General features: G+C 35.9%; 1 protein-coding gene across 7 annotated transcripts in view; it reads left to right on the forward strand.

The window, feature by feature from the left end:
- MAP3K7 (mitogen-activated protein kinase kinase kinase 7) overlaps nucleotides 1-22,624 on the forward strand; it is a 49,413-nt gene extending 26,789 nt beyond the window's left edge. For 2 of the 7 annotated variants that reach the window (XM_075707331.1, XM_075707336.1), the window contains 6 exons: nucleotides 1,594-1,674; nucleotides 8,056-8,123; nucleotides 13,742-13,850; nucleotides 16,699-16,760; nucleotides 17,308-17,423; nucleotides 19,503-22,624. In XM_075707331.1, coding sequence (XP_075563446.1) covers nucleotides 1,594-1,674; nucleotides 8,056-8,123; nucleotides 13,742-13,850; nucleotides 16,699-16,760; nucleotides 17,308-17,423; nucleotides 19,503-19,683 — 617 coding nt within the window. In that variant the 3' untranslated portion in view covers nucleotides 19,684-22,624. Of the gene's footprint in view, nucleotides 1-1,593; nucleotides 1,675-8,055; nucleotides 8,124-13,741; nucleotides 13,851-14,231; nucleotides 14,277-15,789; nucleotides 15,877-16,698; nucleotides 16,761-17,307; nucleotides 17,424-19,502 lie in introns of all 7 variants that reach the window. The other 5 variants (XM_075707329.1, XM_075707330.1, XM_075707332.1 and 2 more) reach the window with 5 other exon arrangements.
- The last annotated feature ends 561 nt before the right edge of the window (nucleotides 22,625-23,185 follow it).

Below are 23,185 nucleotides of genomic sequence, written 5' to 3' on the forward strand. Positions count from 1 at the left end.
ACTATTTCATTTTTGTTCTTCACTGTATTATGATTACTCCAGGATCTTGTTTTACTAAATACTGAAGTTACTTATGAAATAATATTTATCTTGCCCTAAACACTTTTTACTTTTATGTTTTTATTTTAAAGCCTTATTCCAAGATTTGTCTTTTGTATTGTCAGTCTTTGACTGGATGATTGTGTAGCACATCTTACCCTGAATATCTGTAAAGGTTTCCTAACACAGAAGGCAGCTGTGTACTTACCTGATAATAACAACATGCTGGTTTTATTTTAAAAATATGTCAGGACTCACTTTGGTCACTGACACTCTAAAGTCAATGTAAGTTTTTGGCATTAGTGGAGATAACCTGGCCCTCCTTTGTGTGAGTTTTTAATTTTCCTGGTTTGTCTTCCTTCAGTACGTTGCTCTGAATAGTAGTTGTTATTTCAGAATATTCTAAGATTTTTTTGTTGTTGTTATGACGGTAGGGTTTCTTTTTCTTGAAACAAAAGTATACATTGGGCATACTAGTTGTTTTTTTTAAGAAATAACTTTATGTAGTAGTGGACTACTAGAAATGAGATCAAATCCATCTGACTGTAACTTTTTCAAAAAGAGCTGAAACAGCTCTGTATTGGTTTTGCTTTTGTTTTTTAATCTTGTTAAGTGTGTGACAGAAATAATATGCTGTGAACCCAAAAAAAAATTGTGTGGCTGGGTGAGAATTGGGCTGTTCTTAAGAGTAAATCAGGCCGAGAATTATTTAATCTTCTTGTTCCATCTATCACTAGATTAAGTGTAAGAGTAAATCACATAAGGCACATCACCATTACTTAGTAAGTTTGAGATGGATATGCTGCAATGTTCTACCTTTGGGAGATGTATTCAGACTTTTCTCTAAATCGGAACTATTTATCTTAAACCACACAAGTAGTAAAATAAAAAAATGTATGATTAGATTTTATTCCAAAATATATAATGTTTCTTGAACATCATTCAAAAAAGAAAAGGTTGGTAGTGATATCCATTTTGCAAAACAAAAAACCTTCACTAGTAGGACAAAAGAATGGAAGGCAGGAATGATTGTGAAATGTAATAAGAGTAAGCATTTTTTTCAGAGACAAATGGGATTTCCTTTCAAAGGAGGTGATCTAAAGAAACAGATGTACCCAACTATTAATCTTGTTTATAAAATAGTTTGTAACCAACACTAAAGAGAAAATGTTATATAAGTTCAGGCAATCAAGAATTTATTCTGAATATACAGGTGATCTAAAATAATTTAATTTTGTTCTCCGTTTGGATAATTACATTTGGTTTTCCCCTCCTTGTTGCCATGCTGCTTTCTGTGTTTGACTTTTGTGTTGCTAACTATAACTAATTACACGGTGTTGTAATGACGGCTAGTTCTGCATTTTTTGCTTTTTAACAGTTGCTTTACTATGTGTAAGCATGAGTGGAAGGCAATGCAGTTTATTCTGCATGACACATTTTTGCATGAACTGTAGTTTAACCAAGTTTATGAAAAATGCAATATTAGGAATTTAATAATTTTGCTATTGCCATTTTAGTGTTTTGCATGTGTATTGTATATGTGTATTTTTTCAGCCTATTCCAAGCCTAAACGAGGCCATCGTAAAACTGCTTCATTTGGCAACATTCTGGATGTCCCTGAGATCATCATACCAGGTATCGCAGACCAGGTGAACGGGTCAATTGATTAAGATGCCGGAATAATGATCAGACTGCTAAAAATACTTCTTGCTCCAGTTGCTCTAGGACAGAACTAGAAACTATCCCAATAGTTTTTTCATAATTTCTCTGTAAAGAGGAGCATGATATTTTAGTACAAACTTACTTTTATCGGTAAAGGATTTGATCTTCTAGTTCGAATTTGCTTCTGTTGATAAAGGATTTTTTTCCTTTATGATTTGATGTTAAGAGTCGTCTTATAGAGCAAAACTACATATGCAGTCTCTTATTACAGTACCTCATTTGGTGAAAATGGACTTAAGTTGAAAAATTCTTGTCTAGGTAATTATCTTGCCCTGATCTTTGCTGTGTTTGAGCACCCATTTTTAATCTAATCAAATATTAGAAGAACAAAAAACTTGAATACATTACGTACAGATCTTCAAATCCATGTGATACTTGTGATTTTAAAAAAAAAAAATAATGCTTAATCTGTGTAATTCTTATATTTGACTACACTTTCCTAGAGCTAAAAATGCGTCTGCATGAGGTATTTCTGTTGTGTTTAAGTTAATGCAAACTAAAACTATTAGGAGAGGCTTCTGACAGGAAGAAAATCAGTATAATCAGGCACCATAGCTGGTAATTTCAGTTGGAACTTTAATGAGTAATTGTCATCTATCCCAAGCCTACATTTAGTTAGCAGCATATCGTTTTCCTTTCCCATTCCTTTTTTTGCAAAGTGTATTGATTTCTTTCATTTCATACTTCTCAAAGCCTAAAAATAACTATAAGCAATCCCAAACTGTGATAGGTATACCATTAGTGGTATGCAAGTTGCTTCAAAATGATTTGTCAGAGGCAGGAGATGCAATTAATAGTATCTACTGCTAATCTAGATAAAAACTGTGGACCCCCTACCTTAAATTTGTGTCATCTGAGGAAGTTTCCTTGTAAATCTTGGAATTGTTTGGTATTTTAAAGTTGAATGGAAAAGATAATTTTGTACAAAAGTTTCTTTCAAATAACTTTATTGAAGTTTACATATAAAAATACAGAATGTCAAAAAGTAGATTCCAAAGAGCAATAGCACTAGCCATGAAAAGAAAACCTGTTTGACATTGAGGCTGTCAAATCGGTAAGAAAGTCTATGAATGTAGCTTTGCACTGTGATTCTTCAAATGGTCCTGGCCTGCCATGACATAAGTGAAATCCGGAGAGAGCAAGGCAGGAGAAAGTTAAGAGATCTGTCAAGTTTTGCAGGGTCAACACATGACGATAGCCTGGTAAATAAGCTCTAGAAGCTGAGCGGCTCTTGTCTGTGCACATTGTCTGCATGTAACAGCACTGCGGCTTCCAAGAAACCTTGAAACTTTTAGAGACTAATTAAAAAGTCGGTGAAATAAAACACCATGTTGTTTCCACAAAATAGATTGTACCAATCTATTGGTTTTACTTATTTAGGCAGAGGAAGTCAATCAGATATTCTTTACGTGGACTATTTTAATTGAACTTGACAGGATGTGAATTCCAAGGTGAATTTGGAATAGATACAAGAGAAAGAGCAACCTGTAGAAATGAAAGAAAGTATACGGTTGGAGCAAGCATATTAATGAATTTTCTCAAAATTTACTCTTAAGGTATATGTCTTAAATAAGCTATAATGAAATTCACTGTTAATGCTTTATCAGAAGCAACTATTCATAAAGAGGAGGATTAGAGTATCGCATAGGGTGAATTTTGTTGTGACTGGGGAAAAAAAATAGAAATCAGGTAAAATCCAGGGTCATGCACTGTGGCTCATACACTAGCAACACTTTCTTTTAATAAGATGACATAGAACCATAGCAGATGCATGCAGATTAATCCCAGGTAGTATAAGCCACTAATATAATGCAGTTGTGAAAAACTGTGAAATCTTAGGGTTCATTTCCAGGAAAGATAAGGAAGCACTAACACTATTTACAGGTTCTTGCTGAGGTTTAATCAGGAATCCAACATGCTGTTCTGGGCAATGCAAAAGAAGCATGTGTGCTCTGAAATAATAGCAAGAGCTACTAGGATGGTATGGAGAGTATAAAGAAGAATCTGAAAGCATGGCTTTTCTAGCCCCAAAATGAAAGCTGAGAAATTAATAATTATTTTCTATAGATTAATCTGCAGCTGAAGACTAGGAAGAGAGAACTGCTTAAGCTAAAAGACAGTATTGGCACTACAGAAAAAAGATGTAAATTGTCTGCAAATAAGTCTGGGCTGTATATTAAAAGTTTTCTGGTTGTCAGAACAGCGTTCCTGTAAGAATCCCGAGGCCAGAAAAAAAGATTAATCGTTACGTGACAGGGATGTGATTATCTGCCCAGTAAACTAATTATATTTATCTGTATACTTAAAGCAGTTATTCAGAAGTACCTTGCTCAGTTATTCTTTTAAAGACAATATAACATGGCCTATTTTTCACCTCTCTCCTTTCCTTAATTTCTCAGCACAAAGCTTTCAGTCCTGGCCTCTTTAACACGCTTTTCCCCTTCTAGTTATACTTCCAAGACCCCCAAAACAGCATCTGCATCTCAGTCCCACCCCGTTAACGTTCCTTAGCACTTCTGTCACATACCCAGCTCCTCCGAACGTCCCTGGGCATGTCCATCAGGTGGGCGAGCAGCCCGTCTCCATCCTCGGGGCAGTGTGAGTGCTGACCCTGCCCATGCTGCTGCCTGAAGTTTCTGCTGAGCACATGGTAAAGCAGCTGCTTCCCAGAGAGGGGAGGCACCACGCAGGCATGTTACCGTGAGTCAGCTGCTTTGGGGCAGGGCTATTTTAGCAGTATGAGCACTACATCTGCTATCATTGGGGTTTTTCGTAACGTGTTGCCTCAGCTGCTTTTCATCCATAAACTGATTACGTTACTGAGGTCATAAAATACAAATTTTTATCAGTTGAAGGTAAAATGTTGGCAGAAGTGGAATTTTTTAAATATATATTTGCTCTTCTTTCTAAATAGGTTTAAATAAGGGTGAATAGAACTTTTTCACTTAAGATGCTATCTTGTGTTACTAGCTTAAAAAACTTGGAAACTGAAAAATGGATCAATTAATTCCTTTTTTGTGTAACAACTTGGCAAATGAGTTTTCAGTGGCAGTATCCTGCAACCAGATAGCCACGTGAAGTATCAATATTTTTTTTTTCAATTTATAGTTTATATAATATATAGTATAGATAATAAGCACCAACATTTTATTTTTACATATATATTAAAAACAAAAGCCCTAGTAAATACAAAAGGCTTCAGCAGCTATATATTTAAAGAAACAAAAAAATCTAAATATAGTTTGTAATAGGATGATCAAGAAAAATAATCAGAACACTTTTTCAATACAAACCAGTCAAGCAGCATCTAGCAGATATACCTTCCAAGTACAGACTTTTCTTCACTGGCAACATTAGTCATCTCATGCATATAGCGTGCATGCGTTTGGCTTTGTAATTTTGTCATCTGAAACTGTGCCACAGCATTAAGATTTTTATAGCATTGACACTGCATAAGTGATTACTCAGGATAGACACATTTTGTTGAGTGTCTTTAGAAAGTGGATAGGAATTATAGATGCTTTAGGTCTGTAATTTTTCCATCTACTTTTAAAACCAGTATAAGCCAGAAATCCCACCCTTGTCTCCCCAGATCACTTCATTCTTCTGGCATTCAGATCAATGTTTTAACTTCTTTAAAATGTCTTCTAGCACTGTTACATTCACTCATCATCCTGCACTGCGAGAGGCATTTGGGTCTTGTAGGTGTGTAAGGAAGAGAGAGTACTGTGCGCAAATAAGAAAGTGTAAAAGGAGACGCAAGTATCTGCTAAAGGGCAGGGAGAAGAGGTCATAGCTGGTCTGGATATTTTGGGGGGTGGTGGTGATCAAAAGCCTTAATAAGTTGTAGAATTTGTTTTTGCTGGGGTATGTGGGGCAGCGTATGATGGAAGTTTCCTGTTCCTTTTGAATTTCATTTTAGAAAATAAACAACAGTATGTGAAATGGGGTTTTTTTGAGGCCAGAAAGTATGTTTGTGATGTTTGATTTTTAATCTTAAAATCCTGTAAACTGCTGAAATCCTGACATAGTGCATCAAGCTACTGTATATTGACTTAATATAAAGTCCTGTGCATTTACAAATCTCTTAGTTTTTATAATGAGAAAAAGTTAGTTTTAAATGGACGTAGAGATAAGAACAAGATCAAAACTGTGAGAGGAAAGCATAGAGAAGTAGCAGTGATCATTTCAAACAAAGATTATATGTTGTATATTATATTTTTCAATTGAAATTTGTCTTGAATCTGGAGCAATAAGTATTTGTTGATTTGTAGTCTGTTTCTGCTTTGTCTAAGCTATTTGCCAGATGTCTGCAGTAGTTATACTAATTAAAATGGCATTGCCTAGTAGAGCTTGCTCTTCCCTCATGCTACTAACTTGAAGAAATTTCATTTAAAGGTGTTCCTTTATTACAACACGGTAGTTTTGGCCCCTCTTTCTCTCCCCAAGGCATTTTATTTTCTTTATTCCACCCCACCCTGATTATTTTAACATTTTGGCAGCCATGTTCTAATATTTCAGCAACACATGTGCTGGGTTCTTTAAATTCACAAATGTTGCTAATCTGAAATGAGAATTTCAGATATTTTTGCAAGCCTATTTCAGCTGAGCTAATTTTATAACAGTGTTGTTGAATGAAACGTGCACATAATTTTGTATCGGTCGTGGGTGGATCGCCCATATCTTGAATAATGAGATGAGCTGTGGCAGCCAAATGAAGCATCTACAGCACAGAATTCTATGAAATGTATAATGTTGTTTGTTAAATGATTAGGTAGTGAAAAAGTTCATTGCAAATGAACAAGTTCAGAAATTTTCACATAGATTTGTCATTCACACAATGTCTTAAAGTATTAAACATAATACAGCCGTTGTTGCTTAGGTAAGTATATACTTCCCCTGAATTTCAGAAGCAAAAGATCAAGACCACGCAAAAGTTGCAATTCAAATTCATTTGTAGTCAGAGCAAAGAATATATTCACGTTCTAGAATTCTTGATTTTCTTATATGCTTGTTTCTCATGGTACTTTCTATAAATTTTAGACTATAAAATGTCATGACAAATTGATAAAGTGACACTGAGAATTTTGTATTGCTGTTTTGTGTTAATGTGTTCCTACATGTAGTAGTTCTATATTTAAAAATCTAAAGTATGATACCATTAAATGTATTGATTAATATTAAATAGTCTTCACATTTTTGTAATAACTGTTGCAAATCAAAACACCTGTCAAGATAGGCTGTGGAGTCATATGGAACTGATGCTGATTAAGAAGTATCTAAAAGGTTAAAAACGTGATGCCTGTCGCAGGGCTTTGAGTGAGCTGGGTTGGCTGTCGTGCGCAGGGTCGCTGGGCGAGGGGCTGCCGCAGCTGCGGGACATGTTTCAGATGCTCCCCTCCAGTAGAAAAGTTACGTAATGCAGAGCTAAGAGCAAGAATTTTGAGCATTGTCAGCTGTTACTCAGGGCATTTTGGTGTTTCCTTTTGGACAGCTGACCTGCTCTCAAGAGACAATATAAACAATCGCCGTAATAAAAATCAAAGTAGCCAGGGAGATTCCGTTGCATAATCTCCTTTTCTTTTTAAGGAGACTTTGTTTCCTGGAAATGCCTTTGATTGCGTGTCAGTGTTAAAATTTAAACCTTTTTATGTTGCTGTCACTAGTGGATAATTGCTAACAGGTGGAAGGAGAAGAGGAAAAGATTACAGCATTGTGCTCAGTAGGTCGATGGTGAGATGTGATTTAGCTGAACAGTCCCCTTTTCACACTTCTCAGAGCATGAGAATAGGACATAGTTTCATTCATCTGAAGGAGACAAAGATCAGAAGGAAGCACTTTCGCTTCTTAATTTTCATGAGGGGGAGCGGCACGCGGACAGAAGTCCTTGCTGTGTTCCTTGAGCACGCCAAAGAGCAACAGGTTAAAGCTGGCAGCCTGTTATCTTCGCGGTCTAGCTTTTAGAAATCCCCATAACGTAACGCACTTGAAATAGATGTCGTCATCAGCTCCTGCCCCGAGTACTAAGCCTGACCAAATACATGTGACAGAAGATGGTGGAGTAGAGTGCAGCAGCTATTCATGTGGTAGGAGTGGTTATTGTATTAGGGTATACTTTTTGTTGACAGGCCAGCATGTTTTGAGTTAAAATTCTGCAGCTGTCTCTCTCTCCCCCTCTCTCACTTTCTCTCTGTGGATTTGTACAAATTCCAAGCTCCTCTGCAACAGTCGCACCCTTCTTATTTTGTTCTGAATAGATTTCACTGGTTTGTTTTTGTTTTGCTTTTTTCCCAGCAGGAAACGGACAGCAGAGGCGCAGATCCATTCAAGATCTTAGTGTTGCTGGAACAGAGTCCAGTCAGGTAATGTCTTTCTCCTCTCTTCTTTATCTTTCAGTAAAGTCCACACCGAATCTGTACAGGGAAACTGCTCTGGAAATCTTCACCTTTGATGCTTTCGTAGAAATGATGTGGAAGCTTGGCAGACTGTAGTGTCATTTGTATTGCATTTAAATGAGATTCCATGAGCGTAATCTATGAATGAGCTCTAGATGAGAGGTGTTTTCTGTATAGCTCATGCAGCATTTATCATTTTTATTTACACATAGCTTTTGTGTACCACTTAATTTGGCTGAGGGCAGATGTTACGCAGAAAAGCCTTTTCATCTCTCCATATGTAGAAAACAACTGTAATTACTACTTATGATTGTCTGAAGCACTTATACATACATTATACTCACTAAAAGCATGTGCATCAGTATTATAAATGTATTTATTATCAGTCTCTGAACCCTAAATAGGAACTTACAGTCATATCTCTCCATTCCTTGTCAAAGGCTTACAGGAGGGTGCTGTCACAAAGTTTGGTTTAAAAGAAAGGCTATCTCAATAAGATATTTTATAATAACGTAGCTTCTTATCTGGTATCATGCATGCCATGGTAACAGACACGGTGGTATGCTACATAAAACTGAAATTAAACTAAAACCAAATTAAACTAAGAACGTGTTAAATGCGAAAAGTACAGCTACTGCTTCATTCAGATGTATTTATTTTGTGGTTTTAATTGCTTTGTTGTCTGTTTCAGTAATTCACGGAGGCTATTTGGTCGTTAGTGTGAATTGGCAATTTTGAGATCCCTACTATTATTTGTATATGGGAAACTGGAGCTTAGCATATTCATGAGGTTAATCAGGTTTCCATATTAAACAACCTACTGCAGTAATCTAAAATAGGTGGTAATTTTGGGGGTGTGTAGTTATCGGGGAGATGAACATTTGATCCTTCTTTAGTTCTTTGGAGTGTGATAGCCACAGAAACTTCATCAATCCCCCAGGTATTATCAGTAGAATTTACTATGTACATCTATCAGAAAATAACAAATGAGTCTTAAATGCATTTTAATATCTTCAGAGAAGACAAGTTTGTTATAAAGAAATGAACCTGCAAAATTGAGCAAAGAAATAGATTAGTCTCTTCAGTTAATTGTAGAACTAAAATTATGCAACACTTGGGAAAAAAATTGACAGTACATCAGTTATACCAAATTGCACTGATTGATGTATGAATATATTTAATTATAGCTTTTTATTTGAAATTTTTCATTCTCTTCATTGTAATGGTTAATATTTAAAAATACAGAATTTCAGCATTTACTTCATATCTTAATATTTGTTATAATAATCTTTCTTTGAAAGCTGTTCTACTGCTTGTATGAATGTTCTAGCTAAATTGCCCTTGTGACTAGGAGGATACAGAAAAGTTTTTTTGTTTACCTCACCAATTTCTCATGAGGGTCTATAGAAGTACCAGAATCACATTTTACTTTCTTGCTTCTGATAGTGTACATATTGGAAATCTAAGTAGAAGAATTACAGTTATCTGCTTCTGTCTTGCCATTTGGGGAAACGTTATGACAAAATCTGGAAAACATAATATTTTAACAGGCATGAAAAATGCACTTTGGAATAAGTTCTTGCGCTGTCCATATAAACAAATAATGAATTTTCATCCCTTTTTTGGTGTGAGAAGAGATAGAAAAGTCTGCTGAAACTAATGCTAACTTTTGACATGCATATGTTTGTATATTTTTGAAAAAATAAATTGGAAAACAGTGAAGAAAGCAAGCACGATGTAACCGTGGCAAAAGACTTAAGATTACGCTTTATGGGTTTCTATAACTCTGGACTTCACTGCCTTTAATTTTTATTAAAAATCTGAACTGCAATCCATATAAGCAATCTGCTAACCAAAGCAGAAAACACATCTGTGACTGGCGTAGCTCTGGTCACTTTATCGTATCTCCCCATATGTACCATACCATATATAGGTTATCCTTTCTAATGTGAAAATCCCCTTCCCCCTCCCCCCCTTCATTGCAAACATCCTTCTTCCCCGCATTCCATTCTCCTTTACACCCACCCTGCGGCGCAGCCTTCTTCACCGAGTCACCATGGCACTGCGTGCCTCCACTCCCGCACCCAGCCCTTGTAAGCCCCCATCCCGCTCAAAATTGAAGGATTGCCACGGGGCCGCTTTTCTGTTTTTTTTAACTATTTGACTGACACGCTAAAGCTGAACACAAATCTTTTTATTAAACATGTTTTTCCTGAAAATTGCTGCTGTGTCAATAGAAAATGATTCTGTTACAACGATTTTTTTAATCAGGAAGGATTTTCCAATTGAGAATGGAATTTTTGTTAAGGTGGAGGAAAACCCTGGACTTGATAATAATAAATATACCAAAGTTTGGGGTGCTTACCTGAAAGGGTAGACCAAGACTCTTGTCCCCCTGCTTAACTGCTGGTCTGTTTTAATCTGACCTCTTGTAGCTTTTATGGTTGTATGTACGTTTTATTTCTGTGTACTGTTAAAATAATTTTTTGTGTGATTTGTATGGATGAGGATTACTATTTTTATGTTGTTGAGACAGTTAAGGCATTTTCTGGTATTGCTCTTACCGATGTTATCAACAGCAGACAGTAACAGTGCTTCGCAGATGATTTTACTACTCAACTGACCCTTTTACATCAACGGTTTAGATAGGAAAATATGCTAAGCCAAAGGTTTTCCGTCATTGGAGCAGCTGTTGGAGTGGTTTGGTGTTGAGAACATGTGTTTAAGAACGATTTTTCACAGATTTCTCTAGTGCTTTGTGACCTTAGACTGGACCTTACTCCAAGTGACATGTGCAGCACTGATGCAACCCTCTCTGTACAGTCAAATGCTACATTTCCATTTGTTTCCATCCATATACTGTGATGCTTTACTCATTTTTCCATGTAATTTTTTTTTTGTTTGTTTCTTCTGCCTTTCTGTTTCCCTGTACCGTGCATTTTAAAACATTGCATTGTGCCGTCTGTCCGGCACTACTGCTCTTACACCTTTGTAACACAGAAACAGATGGTGCAGACAACTGCAGCCATAAAAACTTTCAGGGGCTTGAAGGGACACAGCAAACCTGCTAGTTACACTGGACAGAGTCTTTACAGAATTTGGTATTTTATACAGATACTGAGAAACATATTTGGCATAATCACTCAAGAACCACAGGTTGTGATCAGTTGCCTAGTAAGTTACCCATGTCCTTGCCTGTGTATCTTTTATTGCGTTGGTTGTTTTGGTATGTCATCCTTCACAGTGCTATCATAATATCAAACCTACCTCTTCTAAACTTTTTTTTTCTTTCTTTTTTTTTTTAATAACTTGCTGGGCCTTCATAACTCTTACAGTTTACTTTGAAATGGAAAAAAAATTAGTATACTAAAGAAGACCATGTAGGGTATGAAACAGTTGAGAAGCAAGGTCAGAATGTACATGCCCACATGCATGCAAGCTAAGTGTGATAATTTGGGGGATCTGATATTATACAGATGAATCATTCTGTCTGTGAGATTGTGAAATTGGTCACAGATACAGTTTTTTTCCTCCCCTTTCACAGTGTGATAAAATCCACAGATGAGGAGATGGGGCTAGTAACGATAATTTCTTTAAATTGGGTTGTCCATTTAAATTAAACTTGAGGGAGCGTTACTCCTCAGAGCACGCCAGCTTTTCAAGACTGCCAGTCTTCGAGAAGTGGAAGCTAATAATGCCATGTGGGTTTGGCCACCTGGCAAAGATGATTTCAGAGTAACCTGGTAACATGTCTGTTGAGCGTACTGAGATACCTGGAGGAAGCAAGGATGAAAGAATACCCATGAAAGGGTAGCAGAAACTGGTTGCTGAAGAACAGCTGCTGGCTTACCTGTCAGAGGGGCTGGCGTCCAGGAGGCCTAAAGCATCTCGCTGAACACAACGTTCGAATGCTGTAATCTAACGGGTTTTCAGTTTTGGGAACGTCCCTTGGACTTTGCAATGCTTTTTAGATATGCTTCAAATAAGAATCCTTTGTTTCTATCTCTAGTAATTTTGTCTAACTAATGTTTTCAAGTTTTCTGATGATGGATCAAAACAATCTGGTACAGCAGGCAATCTAGTACAGTGTTGAGAAGTTACTGTAACTAGAGTACTTATCAGGTGCCTTTTGCTATCAATTGTAGATACTCAACAAATGTCTTTTTGCCTAAAGGACTTACACGCTCTTAAAAGTGCTTGCTCTGCCTTCTGACCTTTCACATCAGCAGAGCGTGTTTATGGTTCATATCTGAGGAGCCTGACAGTAAGCAGTAAGGTTGGCAACTTAAACCTTGCTTGATGTCCACAAAGACTCTAACAGAAAAACTTTTTCAAAGTATGTGATGCCGTCATCCATCAGATTATTTCTACAATAGTTTCTGTTTCTGGTTACTAACATAAAATACTAGATGGTTAATAAAAATTACAGGTGAAACATAATGCAGTTGAAATAATGGGTATTTCAGTGTTTAGAATCTTGTTACTCTTTGGATTGTTGCTTGACTGAAATCCTGGCTTTGAAAAATTAAATTAAGATAGGATATTTGGAAATTAGAGTCATAAAGAAATACAGTTTCCAGGTAATGCATATTTGAGTGCTTCTTTTGAAAAATAGGGACATTTAATTAATCATTTCATGACAAATACATCATACTGAAAATAGTTGTATTTTAATAGCATCTTTTCTTTTTACTTCATTTTTTTTCTGCAAAAGTCTCTGGGGTTTATAGTCTTCAGTCCTTTACTGTGTTAATTTTATGTTGGTGGGCGGTATATGAAATACAAGAATATATATTGTAAATAATAATTCTGAAAAAGAAGGTCAGTAGAACAATGAAGGCTGTATTATGTTTTTGCGCTTTGGTAACCAAAAGGATTGGAGGAGTCAAGCTGTATATAAAGGAACTTCCTATGGAATTTTGGTTTAGTTCTTGATTTGCTTTGTGAGAGAGAATGTACTCATTTTCTAATTGCTTTGCTTTAATTGATTGATCCTTTTTGATGAAACACTTTTCTCATCGTTTCTGAAGATGAGTCACATAACCTCTGAGTTAACGTAAGAACCATAAGAAGACTGTAGATTAATACAGACTGCACAGTCAAGTACAGTTACTAAGCTGCATTCCTTTAGTTGAATGTAGTTCCATTCGTTGATTAAATATGGAAGCAAACTTTATCTCTTCCTTACGTTATGGAGCTGCTAGATTTCACTGAATAGTGGTGTGAAAATAAATAGACATAGTGTTGCACCTTATATAGAGACCTTGAACACATTGTTCAGCACTGCTTTTTATTGTGCTGAATAGCCAAATTATATATATTTTTTTTTATTATTTTTTTTTTATACACAAAGATGGGAGTAGAAATGGGGATGAAATTATCCCTGCAATGCATGTAAAGTTTATCAAACTATCTGGAGACCTTTCAGGGTAAACTCTTGGGGAGGAGGGTATTTGGGAAGATTATAGGTTCAGTTTTCATCACATTTATTTTTCTTTTTAATAATGTTTTTTAAAATGAACCCTTCAAAAAATCTTCTGTTAACTTTTCTTGTCATTTTATTTTGTTTTCTTTTATCATTTCAGGAGAGTAGAAACAGCAGTAGATCATCTAGTCCTAGTGTGAGAATGATCACTACCTCGGGACCAACCTCTGAAAAGCCAACTCGTAATCCATGGACACCTGATGATGCAGGTAATCCTTTGTTCATTAGTTAACTTTTTGCCTCTAAAAAATAAAGAATATTTATTTGATTAGGGTGTGGGGTGTGTGCCTAGACATTAACAAAATTAAGCAGTGAAAGTCACAGTCCATTTTAGTTCTGCTTAAATTAAATCTACATTACTGCTTTTTTTTGCACACTGGCTTTAAGAGCTTTTTTTTTATAGATTATATTAAGGTACATAAACTTGAAAGCATTTTGCATGTAAGAAAGGACTGTACATATGCAGTGATAGCAGTGTTTAATGCAGATCTTTTAGCACTAGTTTTTGACTGTAATGTGGTTTTGGGGAACTAGAGGAATAGACGTCTTAGAGCATTTTAGTCTTGTGCATTTGTATTATGAATGCACAGTTAAAGCTTTCATTGCTCTGACTTCTGGAATGAAATGCTATGTAGGTGAGTATCAGCTGGAATACATAAATTCTCTTTTTTATCTGTGTTGTAATTTTGCTTATGCTGAATGTACATGTGCACATGATCTTACTGTTTTTAAATGAACTAACATAATTGTCTGCAGAAGTGTTGTAAATACTTCTACTGTAGCATCACTGTTCTTTTGTTATGAAATAAGATTAAGAGTGAACATAATTTAATAGTAGAATTAAATTTTAAAAGTCATAATGCACTCCATTATGAAAAAAAAACAGTACTGGACTGCATGAAAACAATGGATCCCCACAAATTCCTTTTTAGAATATAAACAAGAATTACATTTTTGTTACCAAAATGTACATGTTGAATCTTAAACTTAGTCTCAAGCTGGTACCTCTTAGTGCCTCAAATTCTGAAACATTTTTCTTGTGATCTGTTTCATCTTTGGCTGATCAGAAACTTTCATTCTTTTCCTGTAACCAGCTGCAAAACGGAAACTCACATGTGGACTGAGTCTTGCACAAGCACAGAGATATATATACACGCACACAGGGTGTGTGCGTATATATATATGCACACTTGTGTTTTACCAAATATAAGGTGATTCTGTATGTAAGATCCATACTTTTCCTTTTTTTCCCTCCCCTGTTTTAGTAGGAGGAGGGCGACATACTCTTGTATTTTGCTTCTGTGCTTTCTTCTTTCTGTCCGTTGTCACTTTGCCTGATGACACTCTGTGCCTTGTCACTCATAACTTCCCAAAGCCCTTGCCCACTGCCACAGCCCACCCACCCTGTGCCCTCTTTTGTGTCGCATGGGTCCCGAGTTTGCTTTAGGCAGTGAGCACTTACAGGAATTACTGCCTCACATGGAAGCAAGCTCTTACCCAATCAGTAGTTCACTGGAACCTGAAAGCTGCTGATCCTATGGCCAGTGCAAAGGCAGTTTGTCCCAATCTTTTGCCTTTAATGCAGCACAGCACTAGAGCTAAGTGTCAGGTCCATTTTCTGGCCCACAGAAATCCCTCACCTTATACTCAGGTAAATACAAAACATACCACATGTATATTTTTTTCTTGTTAGGTTTATGCAGTCCATGAACAAAGAATTGTTTGAATTTCTAAAGAGAGAAATAATTTTAGTTTTCTGTAAAAGAGGGTATGTTTTTAAGTTAATGAGGCAAAATGATAAAATGAGGATGCAGCCGAATCTGGTCAATCACAGGAAAAGATGCAGTTCTTTGACTCAGTGCTGAAATGCTCAGGAATGTAATTTGAAGTATTTTGCATGTATTGATGTATTTGAAACATTGCAATAATTCCTTTGCTGTAGCCGTATGCCATATATGGCAATAGTCTAATGTAGGGAAGGACTTTTTATATTGTTCTCATTTAAGATACTGTGGTGATTAAGTCTCTGGTTTTAGGGTTGTTTTCTTTTCCTTTTTTTTTTTTTTACCACCTTCCAGTTTCCTTACAAGCATACACTTAACCACTCTTTCTCCATTCCCACCCTCTTATTTCTGTTTCCTTTTGAAGCTGCTCTTGGAGATAGCATAGTCTTTGAGGGCAACACCTTAGTTTCTCTACCACGACTACTCTGTGGCAGGTGCTTTTGGGGTATGGGTAAGCAGCCCCTTTTTTTTCCCACCTACCCTCCTCCATATAATCCTCTAGTAGCAATAATGCAGCTATAAAATCAGTAGTTTCTCCATGTGTCTTTACTCCTTTGTCTCTTAAAGCTTAACAGTAACCTTGTGATCCCCAGATTGTGGGCTACCAAATGATAGGATCTGTAAGAATTCAGAAACATGTTAAATCTGGAATGAAAGTACTAGAGAAATCGAGAGTAACTTCAGTGTAAGACAGAGCAGCCGGGCCCAGGAGATAGTTTGGTTATTGGGTTCCTTGCTACAAAGTATCTCTACAGAGCAGAGAAGATGCCCTAGAGCATGTTGTGAGGAAGATACTTAAAGACCTCACTGGGAGCAGGTTTCAAAACTGAGCAGGAGGTTGTGCTTATTTTATTTTGGCAGAGCTGGTTTGCACAGCTTCTAATTTTAAAATCATTAGATGCATGGGCTGGCTGGCTGATCCTTCATAAACAAGAATGAAATGGCATTTTTTTTTATAAATAGAGAATGTGATTGCAAACTGTACCAAACAACTATTTTTTAAATCTGTTTGCTGTTACATGGCTTCTAGAAGCGTAGGATGGTAACCTTAATCTTTATTTCTTCTTGGTGTGATAGACCATGCTTTTGAAGTTCTTAACTTTATCAGAAAAACAAAATGATTCATCTGCCTTGGGATTGGAACGCTGCTATTTCCATTTGCCTTTGCGCATTCAGATTGTGTATTGTGAAATGATTTAAAATTCTTGGTTTTGACCTATAAGAATAGAATTAACTCTGAAAATACATTAAAATTTTCTTGGTATTGTTGCAGAGACCAATGGGTCAGATAACTCCATCCCAATGGCATATCTTACATTAGATCATCAGTTACAGGTAATAAAGAATCTACTAAAGCATATATTTATCTTGCATTTCATTCTAATGTGTGAATTCTGGGCTGCAAAATATAGTGCCGCATATTTACCTGTGTTTATATTCTGTCTAACTTTTGACTAAGGCTAAAAAAATATATTATGTAATCTGAGATTGCTTGACTCAGATTTGATCAAGCTATTAAAAACAAGCCCTGGGAAACACGATCCCTAAAACCAAATGTAAGCTGAGTTTGACTGTCAAAATAAGACATTATTTGCTTGAGCGTTACTGAATTAAATTATTGTATTCACTTTATTTGTGTGTGGGATTAAACACTACTTTGATTTTTGGGATAGAGAGAGTGTCGGATTAAGAACTGCAGATTTGAGGTTTGAGTCAACTTTGACATCAGTGCAGTAACATTTCCCAGGGCATGGTTTAACACTTATTTTTAAAAGCTTACTGGTTTTTAAAAGACGTTATAAATACACTGCAGAGACATTCTAACACACTATATACTAAGATATCAGTTCATTAGTTTTTAACATGTCTGATTTATTTTCAGCCTCTAGCACCATGCCCAAACTCCAAAGAATCTATGGCTGTGTTTGAACAGCACTGCAAAATGGCACAAGAATATATGAAAGTTCAGACAGAAATTGCATTGCTGTTGCAGAGGAAGTAAGTGAAATGTGTTTAACCTTTTCTGTTCTTCTGTATGTTTCTTTTACACAAAGTCTGTAACCTGTGACTATTACTTCTGGTTTTATGATGTAACATTTCATAGGGCATGATTATTTTCCCGCCTTAATCTCAGAAGTGCTAAGCTGCTCAGTACAGGAGAGATATTAGAGCAGATAATTGAAAGTTTTGATCAGTATCAAGACTCTTCTTCTGGACAAGTCGTACTTTGAAGTGTGTGGCACATCTGTGTATGTAACATACTAGTAATGTTTGTTTGTATCATCTCAAATGAAAGACCTGGGCTATTGATGAACCTTGGAATTTTATTTCCAATGCTGTCCAGTAAAAGACTTTCAATTGTAATTTGTAGATAATCACTTGGATAACGGATTATAGAATTTTGAGTAATATATCAGTGTTACTCATTTTGCAGTTAGTTTTTGTCTTATATCTGACTTTTGTCAGTGATTGCATTTACAACAGTATTATCAACACACATCTTGTGGTTTTTCTACCAGGGATTTAGGACCTAATACTTAAAAGCCATTATGTACCTTCTTATCCTTGTGCACTAGAAATAAACTCTTTCCTCTTACATTGTATACACATGTAAGTGAAGCAACTGCATATATTGTTGGGCAAGGGCCAAAGTTATTGCTCATTCAGAACTTCAGTTTGCAATACATTCTGTTGTGTTCTGCTTCTCATCATTTCTGTTCCCTGACACTGGGGAGCAGTTCTGAGAGTTCATACATAACTCCCATGCTAGACCAAGTAATCAGCTTGTTGCCCACCAGTGTCTGAGCTGCTGCAGGCAAGCAGTTGTTAATGAGGAGCTTCCCTTGGTGTTTGTGGAATAGCAATGAGAAAAATGTGTGTATAAACCTCTTGTACATTAAAAACAGCATACAGAACAGGGAAAAAAGCTGCTATAAGATTGATCTCCTATTATCTATTCACTTTTGGCTTAGCATCATGAGAACAATTTTTTTTTCAAGTGCAACTAGAATTTTTATACTTCATGAGGAGATACTGAAGCTAGCGTGAAGATCTGAATTTTTGGTTTTATTTCTGTTGTCCCTGAGGGTCAATAAATCATATAAGAATGTGTTTCTGTTTCAAAACTGTTAATTCTGTACCTTTATATTCCTACTTTATCTTTTTTTCTAGGAGGTCTGCATACACATTTCTTCCAAACTGTTTTTTCTTAGTGAGAACATAATTGGTATTAAAACAAAAAATATTGTTGTGATTGATGAATTTAATGCTGGTTAAGGTAGTTATTAGTTCAACCCTTATAGAATGATTAAGTTCTCTTTAACTGTAATTACGAACCATATGGCAACAATTAATTAACATGAACTTTCTCCTCTACTATTTTGTTGCTAAAATATTGCTGGCAGCTTGCCTTCTTGTCACCTCACAAACAAATAGTAAACCAAACTGCTACATCAGTTTTGCAGGATAATTCATAGCAAGTTTATCAGTGTGTTTGTTCCTCTAAAATTGTTGCTAAAAAACATATTGAACGCGTATGGCATAAATTAAGTGAAATGACAGTTACAAAAATAATTTGTTTGATTCTGCTTTTCCACTGCTTTAAGAAGCTCAAGTCCAAATAGAAAACAGCAGTTCACTAAAAAGTTACCAAAATTATTGCAACTTTGTCTTTTAAGTTGCCTTTTGAGTTTTTAAATCTACATATAGTTAAGCAAAATTAGAGTTGAATATATTTATGAAATTCTGTGTGGATCCTTAGATGTTTTACTGTGACCTGTAGAACTATGTCTGAAAGACATTATGTAAAGGACAATTTTAAACATTGAGCGTATGGCTTTCAGCTATTTTAATGTTCAAATGTGGATTTGATTTGGAAGAGAATTTTTCCCCAGACTGCAGTAAAGAATAAGATTTTTTTTTTGCCAACATGGTTTTTTTTTTTTTTTTTTTCCACAAAATATCGCTAGCTATGCATTCAGACTGATAATCAGGTACTGATTTGAAACATATGAAGTCATCTACACACAAATAGAAATAGATTATAAATGACAATTACTTTTTTTTTTTCAATTTTAGACAAGAACTAATAGCAGAACTGGACCAGGATGAAAAAGACCAGCAAAACACATCCCGTCTGGTACAAGAACATAAAAAGCTGTTAGATGAGAACAAAAGTCTCTCAACTTACTATCAGCAATGCAAAAAACAATTAGAGGTCATCCGAAATCAGCAACAGAAGCGGCCAGGCACATCATGATTTCCTGGGACCTTTCAAATGAAAAATATGCACAGAAAAGACTGATATTTTTTTTATTGTTATTATTATCCCTTATTATGACAACTCATGAGTGTTAGCTTCTTGGTGTGATCTGTATTTGTCTGCTACACTTAACATCATTTAATTTTCTTTTTCCTTTGGTGGACATCCAGTTCAACAGGTTAATCAAATAAGGTGAGAAAACAATGACTTGAATTAACCAACAGCCCTCAGTTTAAAGCAAGAACAGTGGCTGTATGCATGATCCTTGTGTGAAGGCTAGCATAACAAGTGTTAAAGTGGCTGCTAAATTGTAAGATCTTGTTTTTAGTTTTTGGTGTTACCTCGATAAGAGCAAAACAAAAACTTTCCTGTTTAAGAATGGTTCTGTTCCAGTGTCTCATCTCAAACTATTAATATGATGATTATTTTCAGGACTTAAACATGCACCAAGCCGCAGAGGTGATGTTGGCTGACCAGAGTAATTCATGATGCATTAGTGATGCCTTTTACCTGTAGACATAGTGTATTTTTCCCACATGCAAAATGGTAGGCAAACTGATGCCAGCATCCTTGGTTCAGTGCTTGATAGCCCTGCATTTTGACTAATATATTTCTTGTAATCTTGCATTCATAAAACATTTGAAGTAAAAGGCTGTATTTTCTTTACTTTCTTGGGGGAATGACATGCAGTTTCATTTAGTTACTGGGAAAAAGTTCTGAAGGTGATTCACTGGGCAAAGTTGGTCCCTTGTATAAAAGAGAGAGAAAGAATCAAAAATGTGTGAAAGTGTGTTTTAAACCTTTAAAGCTTTTGTCCCTGTAGCATCTTTGGAAGGAAATGCAGAAAAATTAATACAAAGCTTTAAATACTTGCTCCTTTTATACCACTTCTTGGATTTTTTTTTTTTTTTCTTACAACTTACTTGCTGAAAAGCATTTACCATAAATGTAAATAAGTTTGTTTTAGATAGGGAGAGAGGGGTTTGGGGAAATGAATTTATTTTAAATAGCAAATTATGAAATGGAGTTGAGTATGCAAATAGCGGAAGCTATTAAGAAAATGAGGGAAATGGCTTGGATCTCCATCAGGAATCTCAGTTATTCCACTCATTTGAACATAGCTCAAAGGAAGTCCATCACAGAATGCCTGCTGCCTTTGTGACTGAAGAATTGCGTTTAATGAATTCAAGCAGAATATGTAATGATCAGTGTCATTATTTACCATTATTACATGGGAGAAAATAACTACTTGTTTACATTGCAGATTGATTATTTGGATTATGAATTAACTTTTAACTGGTACAAAAATGAGGTGCTTCTAAATATAATGAGAAATTATTCCATACATAAGCTCCTGGTGTACTCAGTTGTGGGCAGGGTTTTAATAACACTCTTTTGCAAAAGGAAAATACAAAATTAAAGTTTAGGTGCTGAGCCCCCAGAATATAAGAGAAGTAATCTGAAATTTGACTTACACTTATTTCAGATGAATAATTATTCATAAAGGCCCATGAGCAGAACTTGAAAAAACACTAAGGGTAAAAATCTCACAGTATTTTCTCTTCCCCTTCCTGCCTACCTGATAAAAAACATCAATACTGTTGTGCTTATCTGTGAACAACAAAGATGACGAACAGTTTACTGAACAGTTTCATCCTGTCTTGAAAACAAATCTATTGTTGGCAAACCTTTGGGAGTTAGAAATCCTTCCCTCATTTTATTTAAATAAAGGAAGGGTTATCATTCCCAAAACCTTAGTAGATAATTTGATTAGTTAGCTGAAACTGATATTGGGATCAACTTAAGGGCACACATATTTATAGCAAAATGTAATTGGCAGAGAAAATAACTGTAGTATTAGGAATAGCACAAGTTATCCGAAGCATTGCTGTTCACATACATCTGTCCATCTACCAAAATGGACACAGTCGGTGATCAGCAGCTTGCTTAACATGTGCTGAAGCATGAAGTAGAGCAGCGTAAATACTAGTGCTCAACTTCAGATGCATGGTTGATAATTACATACACAAAATCATTTCCCAGGATAGTTTTTACAGTTTGCCTTGTCGTAAAACAGATACGTTTAAGGTAAATCAGTATTGTATATGAAAAGTAACTTTATGGCAAAGTTTGAAAAATGAAAGTGAATGCAGTGCTAACGATACATAATACAAAAGTCTGTTCTAACAGTTGCTTATGACTTTTCAGGGTTTACATTAAAAAGGATCTCAGATTGTAAAATAAGTACTGTGCTACCATGCACTGTTGAACTCAGCTCCATTCAATAGTCAGGTTATATTGCTCTTGCAATTTTCAAATGGAATTTGGAGTTTGACCTTTTGCCTTCAAATTGTCAAATTTAAAAAGATTTTGCCCAGATTTTTCAGTGAAGTGTTCTGTGTGGCAAAGTCTGTGTATAATTACAAAAAAAAAATTATAAGGGTAGAATATAGTGGTTCGGGCTAAGAGTTTAACAGGTTAACTTTGTGACCTTTATTATTTTCATAAGGCTCTTGTTTTAAAGTTGTTTACAAATGTACTTTTATTTTTCTGTTGAACTATCTGGAGTGTTCAGGAATTTTTTCATGTACTCTTTTGTCCAGTTAAAGCTGTTCCTCTACTAATGGAGGTGAAACATCTAGTTTTGTCTGGGCACTGCCTTCTCAGAAAAAGTAACAGGCTCTGCTTTTTGTTACAGTATGTGTTCTGTAAGATATCATGTAATTGAAAGTATGCTTCTGTACACTGTGCAGTTCTGCCAAAAATGCTTTTTTTAGGCTTTTTGGGTTTTTTTTCTGAGGAGAAGTTAAAGATTGTAACTCAAAGCTTGTACATAAAATGGTGAATGATTTCATATGATTCAAGAATGAGCAGTGTGGCTTTCTGCTACAGGGTTTTATTGCATTGTCAGGAATCTAATTAATAAAAGCTGAGAGACTTCCACAAACATGTAGTAATGCCCCAACACTTGCCAGGGCATCCTTGATCTCTGATGGAATCCCACACAGGGTGGGGGATAATCATCGTGCAGTTGTTCCCACCGCCGAAAGAAAATTCTTCTGCTATTAGCTCTTCCCTTCCTGTGTGCCGAAGTAGGGTGTAGAATGAATAGTCCTACTCATAACTGAGTATCAGGATATTTTAAGAATGCCACATCTTGCATACGGATGTTCCGCAAAAAGATAAGCACTCATCTTTCATTGTTCAGTTAGGACAAATTCCATTCGCTGGAACTTCTCTATTTCATTTGTAATGGATTTTACTGCTTGAGAGTTTCTGTTGCCGTACCACAGACAGAGATGACCCCTTAACTGTCGTCTTGCCTGCGAAGAACACAAAATCGTGCTTCAGATCTGTTCTGAGCGGCTTTGAGCACCTCGGCCATTTCAGGTGCCCTGCTCAAACCTGCAGGAAAGTTTGAAAGGATAAGGGCAAAAAAAGGTGCGGCACACTCATCTCCTCAAAATACAGATTTCCCTGTGGTGAACTGGTCGAAGAG

The sequence above is a fragment of the Pelecanus crispus genome, chromosome 3, assembly GCF_030463565.1.
Source record: "Pelecanus crispus isolate bPelCri1 chromosome 3, bPelCri1.pri, whole genome shotgun sequence".
In the NCBI taxonomy this organism is placed as follows: domain Eukaryota; kingdom Metazoa; phylum Chordata; class Aves; order Pelecaniformes; family Pelecanidae; genus Pelecanus; species Pelecanus crispus.